A 19884-nucleotide genomic window follows, 5' to 3' on the forward strand; every position below is an offset into this window, starting at 1 on the left:
AATTAGAACAGCGATTACTCACCTTGAACTGGACAAAAAATGTCACTTTAATGAGTCGGACTAGAGGGATTTACTCCAGACAGCCGAACAGGCCCTCATCTTTTCAGTCTCTTTCTCCTGCGAATGACAGGGATATCGCGGAAGGAGATCGGGGTGCCTTGTGAGGATCAGCCGACGAGTGGCTAATCTGCCGTTGCCATCGGTACTATTGGCCAACGTACAGTCGCTGGATAATAAATTGTACAAATTAAAAGCACGTATATCCTACCAACGGGACACTAAACTGAAATATCTTGTTTCACCGAGTCGTGGCTGAATGACGACATTAATAAAAATACAGCTGGCGGGTTATACAATGTACTGGCAGGATAGAACAGCAGCCTCTGGTAAGACAAGGGGAGGTCTATGTATATTTGTAAACAACTGGTGCACGATATCAAAGGAAGTCTAAGGTTTTGCTCGTCTGAGGTAGAGTATCTCATGACAAGCTGTAGACCACACTATCTACCTAGAGAATTTCTGTATTTTTCGTAGCTGTCTACATTAGAGGTCGACCGATTAATCGGAATGGCCGATTAATTAGGGCCGATTTCAGGCTTTCATAACAATCGGAAATCGGTAATTTTAAACCTGCATATTTAGCTAAAAGAAATCCAGGTTAGCAAGCAATATTAACCAGGTGAAATTGTGTCACTTCTCTTGCGTTCATTGCACACAGAGTCAGGGTATATGCAACAGTTTGGGCCGCCTGGCTCATTGCGAACTAATTTGCCAGAATTTTACGTAATTATGACATAACATTGAAGGTTGTGCAATGTAACAGGAATATTTTGACTTATGGATGCCACCAATACGGAACGGTTCCGTATTTCACTGAAAGAATAAATATTTTGTTTTCGTGGTGATAGTTTCCGGATTCGACCATATTAATGACCTACGGCTCGTATTTCTGTGTGTTATGTTATAATTAAGTCTATGATTTGATAGAGCAGTCTGACTGAGCGATGGTAGGCAGCTGCAGGCTCGTAAGCATTCATTCAAACAGCACTTTACTGCGTTTACCAGCAGCTCTTCGCAATGCTTCAAGCATTGCGCTGTTTATGACTTCAAGCCTATCAACTCCCGAGATTAGACTGGTGTAACCGATGTGAAATGGCTAGCTAGTTAGCGGGGTGCACGCTAATAGCGTTTCAAACATCACTCGCTCTGAGACTTGGAGTAGTTGTTCCCCTTGCTCTGCATGGGTAACGCTGCTTCGAGGGTGGCTGTTGTCGATGTGTCCCTGGTTCGAGCCCAGGTAGCGGCGAGGAGAGGGATGGAAGCTAAACTGTTACACTGGCAATACTAAAGTGCCTATAAGAACATCCAATAGTCTAAGAGAGAAATAGTCCTATAATTCCTATAATAACTACAACCTAAAACTTCTTACCTGGGAATATTGAAGACTCATGTTAAAAAGAACCACCAGCTTTCATATGTTCTCATGTTCTGAGCACGGAACTTAAACGTTAGCTTTCTTACATGGCACATATTGCGCTTTTACTTTCTTCTCCAACACTTTGTTTTTGCATTATTTAATCCAAATTGAACATGTTTCATTATTTATTTGAGGCTAAATTGATTTTATTGATGTATTAAGTTAAAATAAGTGTTCATTCAGTAAAAAATGTTTAAAATCTTTTAAATGTTTAAAAAGATTGTCCGATTAATCGGTATCGGCGTTGAAAAATCATAATCGGTCGACCTCTAGTCTACATACCACCACAGATCGATGCTGGCACTAAGACTACACTCAATAAGCTGTATATCACCATAAGCAAACAGAGAAACGCTCATCCAGAGGCGGCGCTCCTAGTGGCCGGGGACTTTAATGAAGGGAAATTAAAATCCAATTTACCAAAATTCTTCCAGCATGTTAAATGTGCAACCAGAGAGAGAAAAAAACAACTGTAGACCACCAGAGACGCGTACAAAGCTCTCCCTCGCCCTCCGTTTGGCAAATATGACCATAATTCTATCCTCCTGATTCCTGCTTACATGCAAAAATTAAAGCAGGAAGCACCAGTAACTAGATCAATAAAAAAAAGTGGTCAGATGAAGCAGATGCTAAACTACAGGACTGTTTCGCTAGCACAGACTGGAACATGTCCCGGGATTCTTCCAATGGCATTGAGGAGTACACCACATCAGTCACTGGCTTTATCAATAAGTGCATCGAGGATGTCGACCCCACAGTGACTGTACGTACATACCCCAACCAGAAGCCATGGTTTACAGGCAACATCCGCACTGGGCTAAAGGGTAGAGCTGCCGCTTTTAATTAAGGAGCAGGACACAAACCCGGTAGCTTATAAGAAATCCTAACTCAACTCTCAGGAGATCGCATGGACCTCAAGTGTAATCCATGCTTGAGACCTGGTTTTAGGAATTATAATTCTAATGTTGGTGAGTGATGATAAATAAGGTAGATTATTCAGACGTGCTTTATAGACAAACACGAGAGCATGTTGTTCTCGTCTCATCGACAGCAAAGTCCAACCCACATGTTGATATAAAAACCATGGTGAGTTCTGTAGCTAGCACCCGTAATAAACCTAAGTGTGCAATGATAAGTAGCATCCAGCGATTTAAGTGTGGATGCCATAGCATGCATGTAGATAACAGCCGCATAATCTATAAGACATAAAAGTAGCTTGTATAATTTGTCGTGCACAAACATGTCCTGTTTCTATGGAGGAAGCATAGCTTGATTTTTACCTCGACTAACCGGTGCCCCCGCACATTGACTCTACCAGTACCCCCTGTATATAGCCTCACTATTGTTATTTTACTGCTGCTCTTAGTTTCTTCTATCTCTTATTTAGATTTTTTAAAGGTATTTTACTTAAAACTGCATTGTTGGTTAAGTAAGCATTTCACTGTATTCGGCACATGTGACAAATAAAAATGTATTTGATTTGTCTGCTGATAAGATTGCCTGTTAGTCTGATGCGGAGCAGAAATTACAATAAGAAACATTTTACTGAATTAACCTGAATTAACTTAACCCCTAAGTTTAACTTGCTAGTTATCTAAGTAAGTGGCTAAATTAATAAGGAGACTGGGCATCATATAGTGTTAGCTTTCTGCTGTGTTTGAGAAGTCACAGCCCTTTGGATTAGTTATTTCTAGAGCTGCCACCATCTTGATTTCCTTGTGTTTTTCCTCCTCTCCATTGTCAGTCTGTCTTCTCCTCTCCACTCTTCTTTGAGCAGAGCAGGCAGGCCCGTTGCTCTAGCGACTCCAGACTCCACACAGACACAGCGTGTAGCCTACACATGCTGCTCCAGAGCCAGTACTGTTCTTCGTTCAGAGAAGCATGTGTCAAAACTTTGTTCATTTACACAATGTCTCTCATTCAAATTCGCTTGTAAATGTCCAAACTCACCAAAAATGACATTCGTTAGCACCTACACACACCTTTATGAGCTGGATTGCCTGTCTTTAAAATGTATTTATTTTCATTGGCGCTTGTTAGCATACTTAGCTAGCAGCCTACATTGAAATTAGCTATCACTTGTGCTAATTTTGTTAGCATTCAGGTAGACACCCAATTGGCTTGTTTTTGCGGTTTTTGGCATCGCCTTGTGTACTAAGCCGGTAGTAGGGTATATCCCGTATGAGAGAAGGACAGTATGGCGATATGAAAATTTGGATACCGCCTCAACCCTACTCTATATTAAACAGCACCCAGGAGACACTGGCCTAAGTACACAGAATACTAATTTGGTGTTTTTGACAGATGCCTGGGTATACATGTACTTACAAGTTTATACAGAGGTCTTATAAGCAGATGAATTCTCATTTCAATGGGGGGTGGGGTTGGGTTCAATTTCAATGCAGGCTCTTGCTTAGAACAGTGCAGTGTAATATCACCACAGCTCAGCGGTACAAAGTTGGGAACAACATACCTGAGCAAATTCCAAAGACAACTCTACAGCCTGCAACTGTGAGATTAGGCCTAGCTCCCCCCTCCATTCATCCCTTCCTCCCTCCCAGCTCTGAGCACTGGCAGTGACAGATAGACCAGACACAAAGTACCAACATCAAAGAGAGGGTTCCACAATCCACATCAAAACCACCAGTTGGAGGATTAAGGCTTTCAATCCTTATTGAATCCCTCACATCAGGATTGAGACAGTGAAATAAATAATGGGAATACGCCTGGCCGCCATAAAACATATTTTCACTTCACATCAAAGACCATATTTACATGTGGTTAATTCCAGAGGGCTGGGCACTTTCCGTGGCATGCACACGCACCCCACACACAGTCGCAGAAGCTTTCAGAACTGCAGGCTTCTACTTGGCTGTCTCGGCTAATTGCGAGCCTAAACAGAACCGCTCGACTCGAGCACTGAGTGTGAGTGAGTGCGTTGATGGATGTCTTAATGGAAAATTGCAGGCAAATAACACTCCTTTCTCCCGTCTTTCCCTTGCTTTCTCACTTCTTTACACATCTCTTAACCACCCGAGGAAAGAAAATATGTTTTCCATAATGCACAGGAGTAAGAAAGGTTGTTATTTGGTATAACTCGGAAAACATAACAGAAGTTTATATTATGTTCAAAGTAATAGACTCAGGAATATAGCGCGCAGACACTAACAGCCTACTGCACCTGTTAACACCGACATTGAGTGACAGCACTATGTGTGTGTGTGTGTGTGTGTGTGTGTGTGTATGTGTGTGTGTGTGTGTGTGTGTGGTGAGCCACAGGCTATGTGTTGTATTGAAGTGACCTCTTGGCTATTCTTTATTGCGGTCATGAAACAAAGTGAGTTTGCATGAGCGTATGAGTTGTGACAGTTTCCATCTACTCTTTGGCTTCTAGGGCCTAGGCTATTGTCAAGTTATTTCTGCTGCTATAGAGCAGGCTTTATTTAAGACATTGAAAATTGATTTACCTTTGCTTTGGGGGGGTGTGGCAGTGCGGTCTCGGAGGATGTTGATCTGGTGCACGGCCCCGTAGGGCTCGAACAGCTCCTTGAGCTCAGTTTCCGTCCAGGAGCGGGGGATCTGGCCAACGAACATCTTGATGGAGTCATGGTCAGGGGTATCCAGGTTCTCCATAGAACCATTCATCTTGCTGCTGTTGCTGCCGTTGCTGTGGGGGAGAGGTGGAGAGGGAAGAAGGACTTAGTATAATATTTAGTTTAGGATAATTTAGTACCAGGGCCTACCTTCTTATTGCCAGCTTTTTGATGGCGCAGCTGGCTAAGGTGTTTCCAGAGGGCGGTCACGTGTGTTTGCAAGACAGAGGACGCAAGAACCAGTTTCAGTGCGAGCAGGTGAGCAAGGAAGCTATACTGTTGAGCAGCAGCGTGTTGGCAGTTACATGTACAAAAAACAAAAATCTGGTTGCACCGTGGTATTGGTAGAAAATGTTCTGCAACGCATTTGCAATATGGCACTAACATCTCCTAGCGATGGGCCAGTTTTTCACAAAAACCTGTACCATATAGTTGTTTTTTTACTTATATTTTAGAGAACACAACTATAGCCAATCTTGGCTGACGGATGACACAGTGTTCTGCAATGAAGGTCTACAGTAGCCTCAACAGCTCTCTCTAGGGTAGTACCATGGTGTAGCCCAAGGACAGCTATAGTTTTCATCCTCCTCTGGGTACATTGACTTCAATACAAAACCTGGGAGGCTCATGGTTCTCAAACCCTTCCATAGACTTACAGTAATTATGACAACTTCCGGAGGACGTCCTCGAACTTATCAGAGCTCTTGCAGCATGAACTAACGTGTTGTCCACCCAATCTCAAAAATCTGAGAATTTAGAAATTAACGCATAAACTACAGCTAGCTAGCACTGCAGTCCATTAAAATGTGCTGAGTAGTTGACTCCAAGAGAGAGAACGACAATAGTTGAACAGTTATGAACAAATTAATTTCTTCAAAAATTAAGGAGAAGCGAGAGAGAATGCAGCTAGCTAGTTTAGCCTACTCAAACACCCGGCTCAAACAGAGAGGGATATTATGTTAGGTAGCTGGCTATGGCTATCCAACACTGGAACTCTTCCAAGTCAAGGTAAGCGTTTGGTTTTATTACATTTATTGCGGGTTTACTAACACATAGTTCTAGTAGCTATGTTGACTATGACATTAGCTAATATGGTGACTATGATGTAGGCTGTGTGTAGTGGTTAGTGGTTATGGTATGAAGGTTTGGCTTGGAAATGTTTTTTCGTCTGGTCACAGACAGCTGTTGTGTTGTGCACTGAAGTCCAAACGCGAAGGGAAAAGGTGAGAGGAGAGCTCATAGATGCGAGAAGGAATTATACAACGAGCAAAGTGGTTATACTGTTTGTATGTGGCTGCAATGAAAGTAAACAGTGTGCGCGGGTTCTACTGATTCTGCCAATTCTGTTGAAAAATGTATCCAATAGAAACTCTCGATTGCAACTGTTTGGACTAATCATTATACCCTAGATCAGCTAGATGCAGGCAATAGTGTGCAAGGTGGTATTGAATGTGTGTTAGTCTGTCGCCTTAATTACTCAAATTTCACTCCCGACCTGTGCACCTACATTGTAAACTTTCATTTGTAGGCTAGGTTGTAGCAACCTCATGATGGGTATAGGGAAAAATGTGAGTATTATGTAGTGGCCTAAACTTATTAAATGTTACATTGAGCTGGGTGAATGGAATATGAATAACAGTCATCCAATATGCTTTTTTTTTTTTTTTATTATTATTTTTTAAATGGTCCTCCCTAATCTTAAAATGGCACCAACCGCCACTGGTATATAAAGTATACCAGGGTATTTGGAAATAGCCGCGGGATGGTTTTTCAATACCGTTGAAATTATTTTACGTTTTTAAATAAAATTTTAATATTTGTAGTTACTTTTTAAAATAAATATCTGCAGTCAACTTGTACAATACGTTAGGAGATAAAGCAGATAGCGTTTTTCACATTATGAAGCTTACGATAGTTCCCAGGAACAGTGCAGCCAGTCACGTGTTTGTTTGCAAATAGCACAACGGGAGAACGCGGGAGCAGATGAGTTTAGCAGTGTATGGATAGAGGTCGCGTTTTATATTGAAAGTCAAGTGTTGTTTTGCTTCAATAGAGTGATCAGGGACATGCAACTATAGTTTTCCCTTCACAAAAAAATACATTAATGCAACACATTCGGTAGAAAATAGCTTCATTTATCAGATGACAACAGAAGAGCAACGCTATTTGGCTGGCAGCAACATAAGTAAGCGTACAATGAAAAAGCAAAGCCTTCTTGGCAAAAACGATGCATCGCTATCATATTTCTATTGTTGACCATAGAAAGAATGTAGCCAGCTACATTTCCTAATGTTTTGCTTAGAAGTAAATCTTGCATTTTACCCTAGACATGTCAGTCAGAGCGCTGTCTGCTGATAGAATGCCCGTTTGTGACTTCTCAGAGTGGAGAAGTGTAACAGAAGCACAGGATTAGTCTGATGCCGAGCAGAAATATTAAGAAACATTTTAGATCTGCGTTCACAAAACGCAGCAAGATATTTCGTATGTGCTTTATCTTTTGTTCTGCGTGAAAAACACACCAACAATTATATTCGGTAGCTCATACCTTTACATGTATAACTTTATGAGCTGTGTCCCCTGTCTTTGCAATTTGTATATTTTGTTTGCACTTGTTAGCATATTTAGCTAGCAGCTTCCATGGAAATTCACTATTACTTGTGCTAATTTTGTTAGCAGTCTGGTCTGGTAATAGATGACCAATGTGCTTTTTTGCATTTTTTTTTGGTGCCCTCGTGTACTAAGCTAGTAGTACCGTAAATCCCAGCATGCGAGAAGGATGGTATGACAATATGAAACTCTGGACACCGCCCAACCCTAATGGACAATCCCCATTTGTATCATTGAATCAAGGCTAAATGTGCTAGTGTTTGTAAAAGTGTCCTGTTTTCAGTCCGTGTGAAATGAGTGAGGTCATTGGCTCCTCCCACAAATTTGAGTTGATTAGTACCTGGTGTATTAATGTGAGTGGGAGAGAGGCAGTGGCTAGTTAGACAAGGATGAGATGTGTTTGTATTGTTCCAACAGTAGTCAGGGTATTTTGCCATTGTGATCCTTGGACAGGCTGTCTAAAAGTACAAACAGCGTAAAAATAAAACATTTTTGGGAGGGGAATACATTTTCGGGATGAAATATATATTTTTAAAGTCACCGCCAAGATGGGGTCTCAAACAAGCCGAAGGTGCTCCTTGCCACGCCAACCACCTAAGCCCATGTTTGATCCAGAATAAACCCTGGGTGTGTACGTTTAATCCTTGTTTTAGCCTTTCAGGGGATTTTTGTGCCTGGTGAGTCTTTTTGTACTAAATTCACCAACAAACAATGCAATAGTACTTTGACTGCCTCTGTTTTAAAACAAACAATTTAGAGAGACAGTAACACAAGAGCCACACCCAGAGCTCTCTCTCTCTCCCTCAGTGCCATGCTGCATGGCCAGGCCCTGAGAGGGGATCAACATTCTCAGGGTGATTAAGTTAGGGCCAGCCTTAAAGGGACTGATGGAGTGTCCGCAGGCCAGACCACTGAGGCCAGGCAACGTACCACAGATTCTACCACACAGACCATCAGAAGCCTCTCTCAGACCCCCACTGAGCCAGAAAAGCAAATATGCAGCAGGCCAGACCAGACAGGCAGCATAGCGTAAGTATCACACTGTGCCCACTGCCTTAGACCACTACACACTAGAAGCCTTTGTCAGCACATGCCCCCACTGAGTTAGGCTAGGAGGCTGAAGGGGCAGCCTCTTACAAGTGCTGACCATACACACAAACACCCCCCCCCCCCCCCCCCCACACCCCCGACTGAGCCAGGCTGGGAGGGGCCAGTACGCCACGACTCTGGCCCCACATTTAGCTGGGAGGGATGTTAGCTGTGAGACTGGTCCTACTAGTCTACTAGGTACAGGGAAGGTATTATTCACTCACATTGCACAAGCAAACAAAAGACTGTGCCAAAGCGGGCCAAAGGATCACTTTTATGTGTGTGTGCGTGTTAGGGCTGGGCAATATATAGCCAAAATATATCACGGTATAGAATTTTTTTGAATAATAACATTTCTAAATTTGCTTTAGGAGTAGCATGTGACCCAAAGGTGGAAAAACATACACAAGTGATTTCCATTCTGATTAATTGTTTTATAATGTTCAAACTGCGCCCCCCCCCCCCCCAAAAAAAATGTCTACACTTTCATACATTTCAGCATTTCCTGCACTCATTTGAGATCCTTTCTACACTGCCAAGTATGGCTGCACGATATGGGCAAAAAAAAATCTAGGCCATATTTTTAACCAAATGTTGCAATTGCGATTTAGAGCAAAACACTTGGGCGAACTGTTGGAATCATGGAAATAGAATGATTATTCAAATTCTCTATAAGAGTGGGCACTTTGAATACAGTGTTGTTTGACAATGAATGCCACAGAGGGGTTATTTTGACAGGGTAGGTACCAAAGGAAAAAGGGGAATACCTAGTCAGTTGTACAACAATGCATTCAACTGAAATGTGTCTTCTGCATTCAACCTAACCCCTCTGAATCGGAGAGGTGCGGAGGAGGGCTGCCTTAAATCGACATCCTCGGTGCCCGGGGAACAGTGCCTTGCTCAGGGGCAGAACAAATTTTTACCTTGTCAGCTCGAGGATTCGATCCAGCAACTTTTATTGGCCCTCCAGGCTACCTGCCACCCCAAAGTGTTGGTCAGTGTTTCCTAGGGGACCCTATAATCTTTGGCTACATTAAATGTTTTCTCTTTAGGTACTTCATGTAGCCAACATATTCATGCCTCATCTATTCCTCTTTGATTTAGAATATACTGTTGCACAAACAACATGTTGGTTTAGGTCTACACCATAATTGGTATCAGGCTGTATAGCTAGCTACGTTTGCTCTGACTCAGTACATTTATTAGCTAGCGATTAGCATTAGTGTCTAACACGATTTAGCCAAAACTTGCTAAGAAAAGACAAACTAGCAGGTTGCAGATAAGAAAAACAAATAGTGTAATAATAGAACACTTGTGGATTTATATTAAGAAGCAAAGCAGAAAAAGCATTGTCATCATCAACATTGTTGCATGACAATGCAGAATGAACACAAGTGTATCGTGGTCGAGCAACAACAAACGCGATCCTTGCGTGACGGGGCGTGGCTAGGTCTGTCTGGAAGGTGGCATGGAGAGAGAGCTGACTGAAGTAGCGGAGAAAACTATGAAAATGTTCGTTATAGAGGTTGACCGATTAATTGGAATGGCCAATTAATTAGGGCCGATTTCAAGTTCTCATAACAATCGGTATTTTTGGACACCGATTATGGCCAATTACATTGCACTCCGAGGAGACTACGTGGCAGGCTGACTACCTGTTACGCAAGTGCAGCAAGGAGCCACGGTAAGTTGCTAGCTAGCATTAAACGTATCTTATAAAATACAATCTTAACATAATCACTAGTTAACTACACACGGTTGATGATATTACTAGTTTATCTAGCTTGTCCTGCGTTGCATATAATCGATGCGGTGCCTGTTAATTTACCATCGAATCACAGCCTATTAGATTTAACAAGCACATTCGTGAAAAAAGCACTGTCGTTGCACCAATGTGTACCTAACCATGAACATCAATGCCTTTCTTAATCAATACACAACTATATATTTTTAAACCTGCATATTTAGTTAATATTGCCTGCTAACATTAATTTATTTTAACTAGGGAAATTGTGTCACTTCTCTTGCGTTCTGTGCAAGCAGAGTCAGGGTATTTGCAGCAGTTTGGTCCGCATGGCTCGTTGCGAACTGTGTGAAGACCATTTCTTCATAACAAAGACCGTAATTAATTAAGTTGCCAGAATTGTACATAAATATGACATAAGATTGAAGGTTGTGCAATCTTACAGCAATATTTAGACTTAGGGATGGATGCCACCTGTTAGGTAAAATACGGAACGGTTCCGTATTTCACTGAAAGAATAAACGTTTTGTTATCGAAATGATCGTTTCCGGATTTGACCATATTAATGATCTAAGGCTCGTATTTCTGTATGTTATTATAATTAAGTCTATGATTTGATATTTGATAGAGCAGTCTGACTGGGCGGTGGTAGGCAGCAACAGGCTCATAAGCATTCATTCAAACAGCACTTTCCTGCAGCTCTTTGTTGTGCTTCAAGCATTGAGCTGTTTATGACTTCAAGCCTATCAACTCCCGAGATTAGGCTTGCAATATTAAAGTGCCTATAAGAACATCCAATAGTCAAAGGTATATGAAATACAAATCGTATATAGAGAAATAGTCCTATAATAACTACAACCTAAAACTCCTTACCTGGGAATATTGAAGACTCATGTTAAAAAGGAACCACCAGCTTTCATATGTTCTCATGTTCTGAGCAAGGAACTTAAACGTTAGCCTTTTTACATGGCACATATTGCACTTTTACTTTCTCCAACACTTTGTTTTTGCATTATTTAAACTAAATTGAAAATGTTTCATTATTTGTTTGAGACTAAATTGATTTTATTGATGTATTAAATTAAAATAAAAGTGTTCATTCAGTATTGTTTAATTGTCATTATTACAAATATATATAAAAATAAAACGGTCGATTAATCGGTATCGGCTTTATTTGGTCCTCCAATAATCGCTATCGGCGTTGAAAAATCATAATTGTCGACCTCTAGTACGTTACACACGGCGTATCACATTCAACAAACCAAACATAAAAATAACAACCGTGCATCAATACCGGTGTATATAGTAAAATAAGGTCCACCGGCCAGCTCTGTGTGTGTGTGTGTGTGTGTGTGTGTGTGTGTGTGTACATCCAATTGAGGACCCAAGGGACTCCTGGTGTGAGAAAGCTGGCGACTGGCACACACACCTGGCGATTAGTTAATGAGATAGTAAGCAGAGGGACTGAGGGAGACAAAGAAACAGGGTGTGTGCCAGGGTGACTAGGTTAAATAAAAGGGACAGAGAGTTACAAATATACAGACCTTTGGACACGAGCCATCCATCTCTTACACATAGAGCCCAAACGCTCGGCCGAGACACCAAGGGACGACCTAAACGACATTCTGACTTCTCACTGTCGGTCCTCTGGAAAGCCAACTCTTAAAAAGACCCAGATCCAACACACTTCACAAAGAACTCTTCTTTCAGGGGGAAAATGGAAGAAAAAAAGAAAGAAAAAAAACTTTCCTACTGGAGCCAATACATCCAAACGACAATTTAAAGACACTCACAAAGCGAAGGGGCGACTTCACTGCCCCTCACCAACAACCCCGACAGATATCTGTACAGGATCCACTCAGCAGCAAGGCCTCGGCACAGCGGTGTAGTGGTCAGTCCGCACTAAACAGAAGATAGTAGTCCAAAACACAGTGAAGCAGGGAGGTACTGTACTATCTGAAATTGTCCAATAAGAAAAGCTCCCTTTCTATTGTTGTTGCAAAATGTTTGACCCTCTTAACACCTCTCTAAAACGCTGGGAGTTAGCAGAGAGGATTGTAGCCCATCACCATCTCCCTCAGGCGCTGGTCTAGCTTGGCGATGGAACAGGGAGTAACCTACCAGCTTCCACCATCAGCACTTAGAAATACAATCACTAGAATAGACTAACCCCATTTTACAGTAATCCTACTGTGATGGTGCCCAATCTATGAATTCTCTCTATGCTATCCCGAGCGCAGCAACAGCGGAAACAATTGCATATTGTTCGGATGCTGGAGAGAACACTATTCACAGATAGATCCCCTATACAGTAACAATGGGTCTGTGGTGAGTCAGAGGGACGCTTTGTAATCCTCCCATCCAATGCTACGTCTCACTAAACCACCGCAACGGGCATTGTGGTGTGTGACACCATTTATCTAGTTGCCAGATCCAGGCAGCCTTTCTGACACCATTTTGCCTGCCTTCTCATACATCTACAATCTCAGACACAGCTGCCTGTCACATAATTAGGTCGGTCCCTGACTAAAACAAAAAACTTGGTCGACCGAAAGTAGTCTGTTCTTTGACCAACCGATTGGTTGAAATTTTAAAAAGTGTATTTTTCCATATTATTTCTAAATGTGTGTGAGTGAGAGAGCTCCTACTGGCTTTCATAAGTTTCTGCCGTTACGCTCCTGAAGTTGCCTGTAATAGGCTACACGAGGAATCAGACAACTTTCACGTGGAATGCAAATTTATTTTTGCAGAACAGTTTCATTTCATTTATAATAACTTCTCCATATCTCAAAATCATTGTCGTGTAGTTAATCAAAATGCTATCCAAATCTATAATGAAAATGATAAACCTAAAAAGTAACTTCTATTGCCATCTATGTAAAAATAGCAAACAAATAAAACATTACAGCCTGCAGGTAAAAAATATCCTGATGAAAATAAATATCCTATAAAATCACATTGGCTACGCATGGCCTGTCTGCAACGAACTTGAAACATTTTATCAACAATTAACTTGGGTCCTGCCTGAAGCTCCTTGCAACATTGCCCATTTGAGGATATAAAATATTCTGGGCCCTCTGTTTCCCGCTACAGCTGTAGGCTATTTGCACAGGGGATATGAGTAATCAGGTAGGCCTATTTTATGATGTTTCCACTGGATTAGAGCATGATATTTTTCCCTTTCACGCTGAGTGGTTATGAAAGGGAGAGAGCTGGAAAGATTTCTCAAATACATTGGAATTGTCATTCTCAATAGATGTAAAAACAGACTTTGTTAGCTTGCTGTTTGTGTTGAAGAAAACATTATTTGAGAAGCTTCACAGCTCATTAGTGGTGGTACATTAAGCCAATTAGAAATACTATTAGATCCCCAAATGGGCACGTTTATATGCCTTCATTTACAAGCAGGCCAGGTAGCCTTTAGGCCTACTTCTACGCGTAATCAGGTGCACGTCCTTACTCAACATTAACAGGTGTGCTCCAAACAAAAGACATTGACAAATCTCGTAAATAGAATTAAATAAATAAAAACAAAACTTCCCACAAGAGTAGCTTAGTTGTGCGCTCAAACTAAGCTACACAATGTGTCCACTCCAACATTGAGAACGGTAAAAAGACTGGAATAATGATATTGGATGCATTAACAGACATTACAGTAACCAAACAAACCTTGAAGATTAGAAATGAATGGGACATGTACAGTGGCTTGCGAAAGTATTCACCCCCCTTGGCATTTTTCCTATTTTTTTGCCTTACAACCTGGAATTAAAATTTATATTTTTTGGGGGGGGGGGGGGTCTATCATTTGATTTACACAACATGCCTACCACTTTGAAGATGCAAGAAATAAGACAAAAAAAAAATGAAAACTTGAGCGTGCATAACTATTCACCCCCCAAAGGCAATACTTTGTAGAGACACCTTTTGCAGCTGTAATTGTTGCAAGTCTCTTGGGGTATGTGTCTATAAGCTTGGCTGGGTTCAATTGGATGGGTTAAATTGGTGTACAGCAATCTTTCATAACACAGATTATCAGTTGGATTGAGATCTGGCCATTTAAATGTTTCCCCTTAAACCACTCGAGTATTGCTTTAGCAGTATGCTTAGGGTCATTGTCCTGCTGGAAGGTGAACCTCCATCCCAGTCTCAAATCTCTGGAAGACTGGGATGAACACAGGATTCCCTCAGAATTTCCCTGTATTTAGCGCCATCCATCATTCCTTAAATTCTGACCAGTTACCCAGCCCCTGCCGATGGAAAAACATCCCCACAGCATGATGCTGCCACCACCATGCTTCAATGTGGGGATGTGTTCTCGGGGTGATGAGCGGTGTAGGGTTTGCGCCAGACATTGCGTATTGCTTGATGGCCAAAAAGCTCAATTTGTCTCATCTAACCAGAGCACCTTCTTCCAAATGTCTCTCACATGCCTTATTTTTTCCTTTTAAGCAATGGCTTTTTAAGGGCCACTCTTTTGTAAAGCCCAGCTCTGCGGAGTGTATGGCTTAAAGTGGTCCTATAGACTGATACTCCAATCTCCGCTGTGGATTTTTGCAGCTCCTTCAGGGTTATCTTTGGTCTCTTTGTTGCCGCTCTGATTAATGCCCTCCTTGCCTGGTCCGTGAGTTTTGGTGGGTGTCCCTCTCTTGGCAGGTTTGTTGTGGTGACATATTCTTTCCATTTTGTAATAATGGTGCTCCGTGGGATGTTCAAAGTTTGATATTTTTTTATAACCCAACCCTGATCTGTACTTCACAACTTTGTCCCTGACCTGTTTGGAGAGCTCCTTGGTCTTCATGGTGCCGCTTAGTGGTGTTGCACACTCTGGGGCCTTTCAGAACAGGTGTAAATATACACTGAGATCATGTGACACTTTATTTAAGTCCACCTGTGTGCAATCTAATTATGCGATTTCTGAAGGTAATTGGTTGCACCAGATCTTATTTTAGGGGCTTCGTAGCAAAGGAGGTGAATACATATGCACGCACCACTTTTCCATTTTTCTGAAACAAGTATTTGTTTTCATTTCACCAATTTGGACTATTTTGTGTATGTCCATTACATGAAATCCACAAAAAAATACATTTAAATTACAGGTTGTAATGCAACAAAATAGGAAAAATGCCAAGGGGGATGAATACTTTTGCAAGGCACTGTACTACTGGTGATATGTATATAGACACTAACAATCAAAACTAGAGGTCGACCGATTATGATTTTTCAATTCTGATGCCGATTATTAGAGGACCAAAAAAAGCCAATACTGATTCAATCGGACGATTTTTTAAAATGTATATATAATGTAATGATTACAACCATATAATTTCTAACAATTACAACAATACTTAATGAACACTTATTTTAACTTAATACATAAATAAAATAAATTAAGTCTCAAATAAATAACGAAACCTGTTCAATTTGGTTTAAATAATGCGAAAACAGTGTTGGAGAAGTAAAAGTGCAATATGTGCCAGGTAAAAAAGCTAACGTTTAAGTTCCTTGCTCAGAACATACGAAAGCTGGTGGTTCCTTTTAACATGAGTCTTCATTATTCCCAGTTAAGAAGTTTTAGGTTGTAGTTATTATAGGAATTATAGGACTTTATCTCTATACCATTTGTATTTCATATACCTTTGACTATTGGATGTTCCATTGTTAGAGCAACGACAGTGCTTTTTTCGCGAATTTTATATGCAACGCAGGACACGCAAGAAACTGGTAATATCAGCAACCACGTGTAGTTAACTAGTGATTAGGATTGATTGATTGTTTTTTATAAGATAAGTTTAATGCTAGCTAGCAACTTACCTTGGTTTCTTACTGCATTCGCGTAACAGGTAGGCTACTCGTGGAGTGCAATGTAAGGCAGGTGGTTAGAGCGTTGGACTAGTTAACCATAAGGTTGCAAGATTGAATCCAATCCCCGAGCTGACAAGGTAAAAATCTGTCGTTCTGCCCCTGAACAAGGCAGTTAACTTCTTTGGGGTAGGGGGCAGTATTTTCATGTCCGGATGAAAAGCATGCCCAGAGTAAACTGCCTGCTACTCAGGCCCGGATGCTAGGATATGCATATTATTAGTAAATTTGGATAGAAAACACTCTGAAGTGTCTAAAACGGTTTGAATAATGTCTGTGAGTATAACATAACTCATATGGCAGGCAAAAACCTGAGAAAAAATAAAACCAGGAAGTGGAAAATCTGAGGTTTGTAGTTTTTCAACTCTTTGCTTATCCAAGATAGTGGAAATGGGGTCATGTTGCACTTCCCAAGGCTTCCACTAGATGTCAGTCTTTAGAACCTTGTTTGATGCTTCTACTGTGAGGTGGGAGCGAATGAGAGGGGATTGAGTAAGGTCTGTCATGAGCGCTCATGTGAGTTAGCTTGAGTTCCATTGCATTTCTGAAGACAAAGGAACTCTCCGGTTGTTACATTATTGAAGATTTATGTTAAAAACATCCTAAAGATTGATTCTATACTTCGCTTGACATGTTTCTACGGACTGTAATATGACTTTGTCAGAACTTTTGCCTGGACCTGCCCGCGCGTCGTGAGTTTAGATTGTGTACTGAACGTGCGAACAACAAGGAGGAATTTGGACATAAAGGGACATTATCGAACAGAACAAACATTTATTGTGGAACTGGGACTTCTGGGAGTGCATTCTGATGAAGATCATCAAAAGGTAAGTGAATATTTATATTGCTATTTCTGACTTCTGTTGACTCCAACATGGCGGATATCTCTTTTGGTTGATTTGTCGTCTGAGCGCCGCACTCAGATTATTGCATAGTTTTTTTCCGTAAAGTTTTTTTGAAATCTGACACCGCGGTTGCATTAAGGAGAAGTGGATCTATAATTATGTCCCAGACCAGAGAAAGTCAGTTAGGCCAGGAGGGCCTGTCACTGTGATGTGGCAAGTGACCTGGCTCCAAGACACCTCGGAGCAGCTGACAGGTCCTGGAGCAGCTGACAGGTTCAAGCTGACATTAGCATAACTGCTGTTGCTCTTCCCACAAAATAACATGATTTACTGGGACCATATGCCTGGAGATTTGCTGTGGTCTGAGCGCAGAAGCATATCAGCTGCACTGCTACACTTTTCCTAGTTGCTCCCATTATAGAGACTGTCACCGAGGCAGCACTGAGCCCCTGATATCATATACGAGAATACATGTCATCAGCCACCTTCTCAAAAGTGTCACACGTTTGTTGGGTTCTGTATGCATCCTAAATTAATGGCCTTCGACTTGGAATATATGGCTTTTACTTAGCTTGGTTGGAATCACTTGACGATCTACCTCAAAAAAAAAAAAAACACATTCATAGGCCCACACCCTGTGATATAATCCAGTGCTGCTTTGTGTTGGTTCAATTCATAGTTGTAGTAAAGAAAGATTACCAATGTTAGTAAAGAAAGGGGTATTTTGAAATATACATTTTTGGTATTGAAAATAATAGTTCACTTAGTTCTAAGCAGTGGCATAGACTATGTAAGATGTGCCAAATAAATTCTCTCCAGCTATGCATTTGGTTTGCTAACCTACTAGCTAAATGGCTAGGTTGCAAGAGAAAGCTTCGTTACAGCAGAGACAATCAATCCCCTATGGTATAGGAACGTTATTTTTTTTATTTCACTTTTATTTAACCAGGTAGGCTAGTGGAGAACAAGTTCTTGTTTACAACTGCGACCTGGCCAAGATAAAGCAAAGCAGTGTGACAAACAACAATACAGAGTTACACATGGAATAAACAAAAATACACAAATACAGTCAATAAAACAATAGAGAAAGTAAATATACAGTGTGTGCAAATGAGGTAGGATAAGGGAGGTAAGGCAATAAATAGGCCATAGTGGCAAAATAATTACAATATAGTAATTAAATACTGGAGTGATAGATGTGCAGAAGATGTGTGCAAGTAGAGATACTGGAGTGCAAAGGAGCAAAATAAATAAAAGTATGGGGATCAGGTAGTTGGATGGGCTATTTACAGATGGGCTATGTACAGGTGCAGTGATCTGTGAGCTGCTCTGACAGCTGGTGCTTAAAGCTAGTGAGGGAGATATGAGTCTCCAGCTTCAGTGATTTTTTTCAGTTCGTTCCAGTCATTGGCAGCAGAGAACTGGAAGGAAAGGCAGCCAAAGGAAGTGTTGGCTTTGTGGATGACCACAAATACCTGCTGGAGCGTGGTTCTGCGATGGTGACCAGTGAGCTGAGATAAGGCGGGGCCTAGCAGGTATGACTATCTGGATACCGGCCAAACTTAGTTATAGTTCATGCTCCTTTCCTCAGCAGGGCTCTTGCGCTCTCGTTTTATTTGGGGATGAAAAGTCGCAGTTTACATTGTGGAGTCGTGGACGAGGGCTTAACATTTCCGAGGAAGGGCAGACAAGCGAAACAGACATTTTAGAGTATAACCAGACTATCCTGAATAGTGATACTTGTTCTTCAAGAAACCCATAGTAATTTAAAATGCCACTGAGTGCTCCTTCGACATGACCAAGAGAGAAAACCACATGTTGGAAGGGATCAGTTTGAGCAGGGCAAGGCACAGAAATCACTTATCTTGATCCATGAGTAGTTAGATTTGGGATGCAAGATGATTTGTAGATCAGTGGTTCTTCCCAGTCCAACTGCAATGTAGCCTTGTCACTCTCAAACACAGAGAAAAGCTCTTCTCTATCACCCCCTAACATTAGACCGCTGTCAAGTGTATAAAGGGTCTCCATCTCACTTCTGATTCTCTTCCTAACCTGACAAGTCAGGCGGGAAGGGCCCAGCCAGGTATTGGTTGTCAGAGTGGATGAATAATTACTCTCTCAGAATAGAAATACCACTCAACCAGAGATGCAGACGCCACAGGGCTGTGTGTTCTAGCCTCGGCGCGGAGGCAGTTAGATCACACAGGCATAGCAGTCTCCACATCACTCTCACTCCAGAAAAGCACCTGACAACAGGCACCAAGGAATTGGCAATGTGTTTCTGGTGTGATGTCTGCAAGTCTGTCTGGCCTATGTTCTGTAATATCTGACCAATTTCCATACGAGGTGGCGGTTAGGCGCAGATCACACAGGCAGGGCAGGCCGCACCTCGAGTCACCCTGGCTACGGGCACACACAGCTCTGTGATATCTCATCTAATTTCCATACGAGGTGCTGCTTGCCTGCTGGAGGATCATCACAGTTGTCCATAATCAGTACATCAGTGCTCTGATGAAGGCCCCATTAAGATGTTTCCATCCCAGCATTAACTCCAATTCTGCCACAATATGGCCTAATTTTCATTGTTGCATTTCCCCTGATGAAGACAGACGTGTCCAATCATGATGTGAATAGGGCTCCATGTTGACAAGAGGCAGCCAGGGCCTGATG

The 19884-nt window shown here is 41.6% G+C and overlaps 1 protein-coding gene across 10 annotated transcripts in view; it reads right to left on the reverse strand.

Annotated features, from left to right (window-relative positions):
• LOC129866652 (CUGBP Elav-like family member 2) overlaps window positions 1-19884 on the reverse strand; it is a 76461-nt gene that overhangs the window by 38888 nt on the left and 17689 nt on the right. For 9 of the 10 annotated variants that reach the window (XR_008761513.1, XM_055939425.1, XM_055939423.1 and 6 more), the window contains exon 2: window positions 4945-5144. Coding sequence is in view for 9 of the 10 variants with exons in the window: in XM_055939425.1 (XP_055795400.1) it covers window positions 4945-5144 (200 nt within the window). In the remaining variant the exon portion in view is untranslated. Of the gene's footprint in view, window positions 1-4944; window positions 5145-12054; window positions 12609-19884 lie in introns of those variants that run through there. The other variant, XM_055939430.1, reaches the window with a different exon arrangement.

Source organism: Salvelinus fontinalis, chromosome 12 (genome assembly GCF_029448725.1).
Source record: "Salvelinus fontinalis isolate EN_2023a chromosome 12, ASM2944872v1, whole genome shotgun sequence".
Taxonomy (NCBI): Eukaryota; Metazoa; Chordata; class Actinopteri; order Salmoniformes; family Salmonidae; genus Salvelinus; species Salvelinus fontinalis.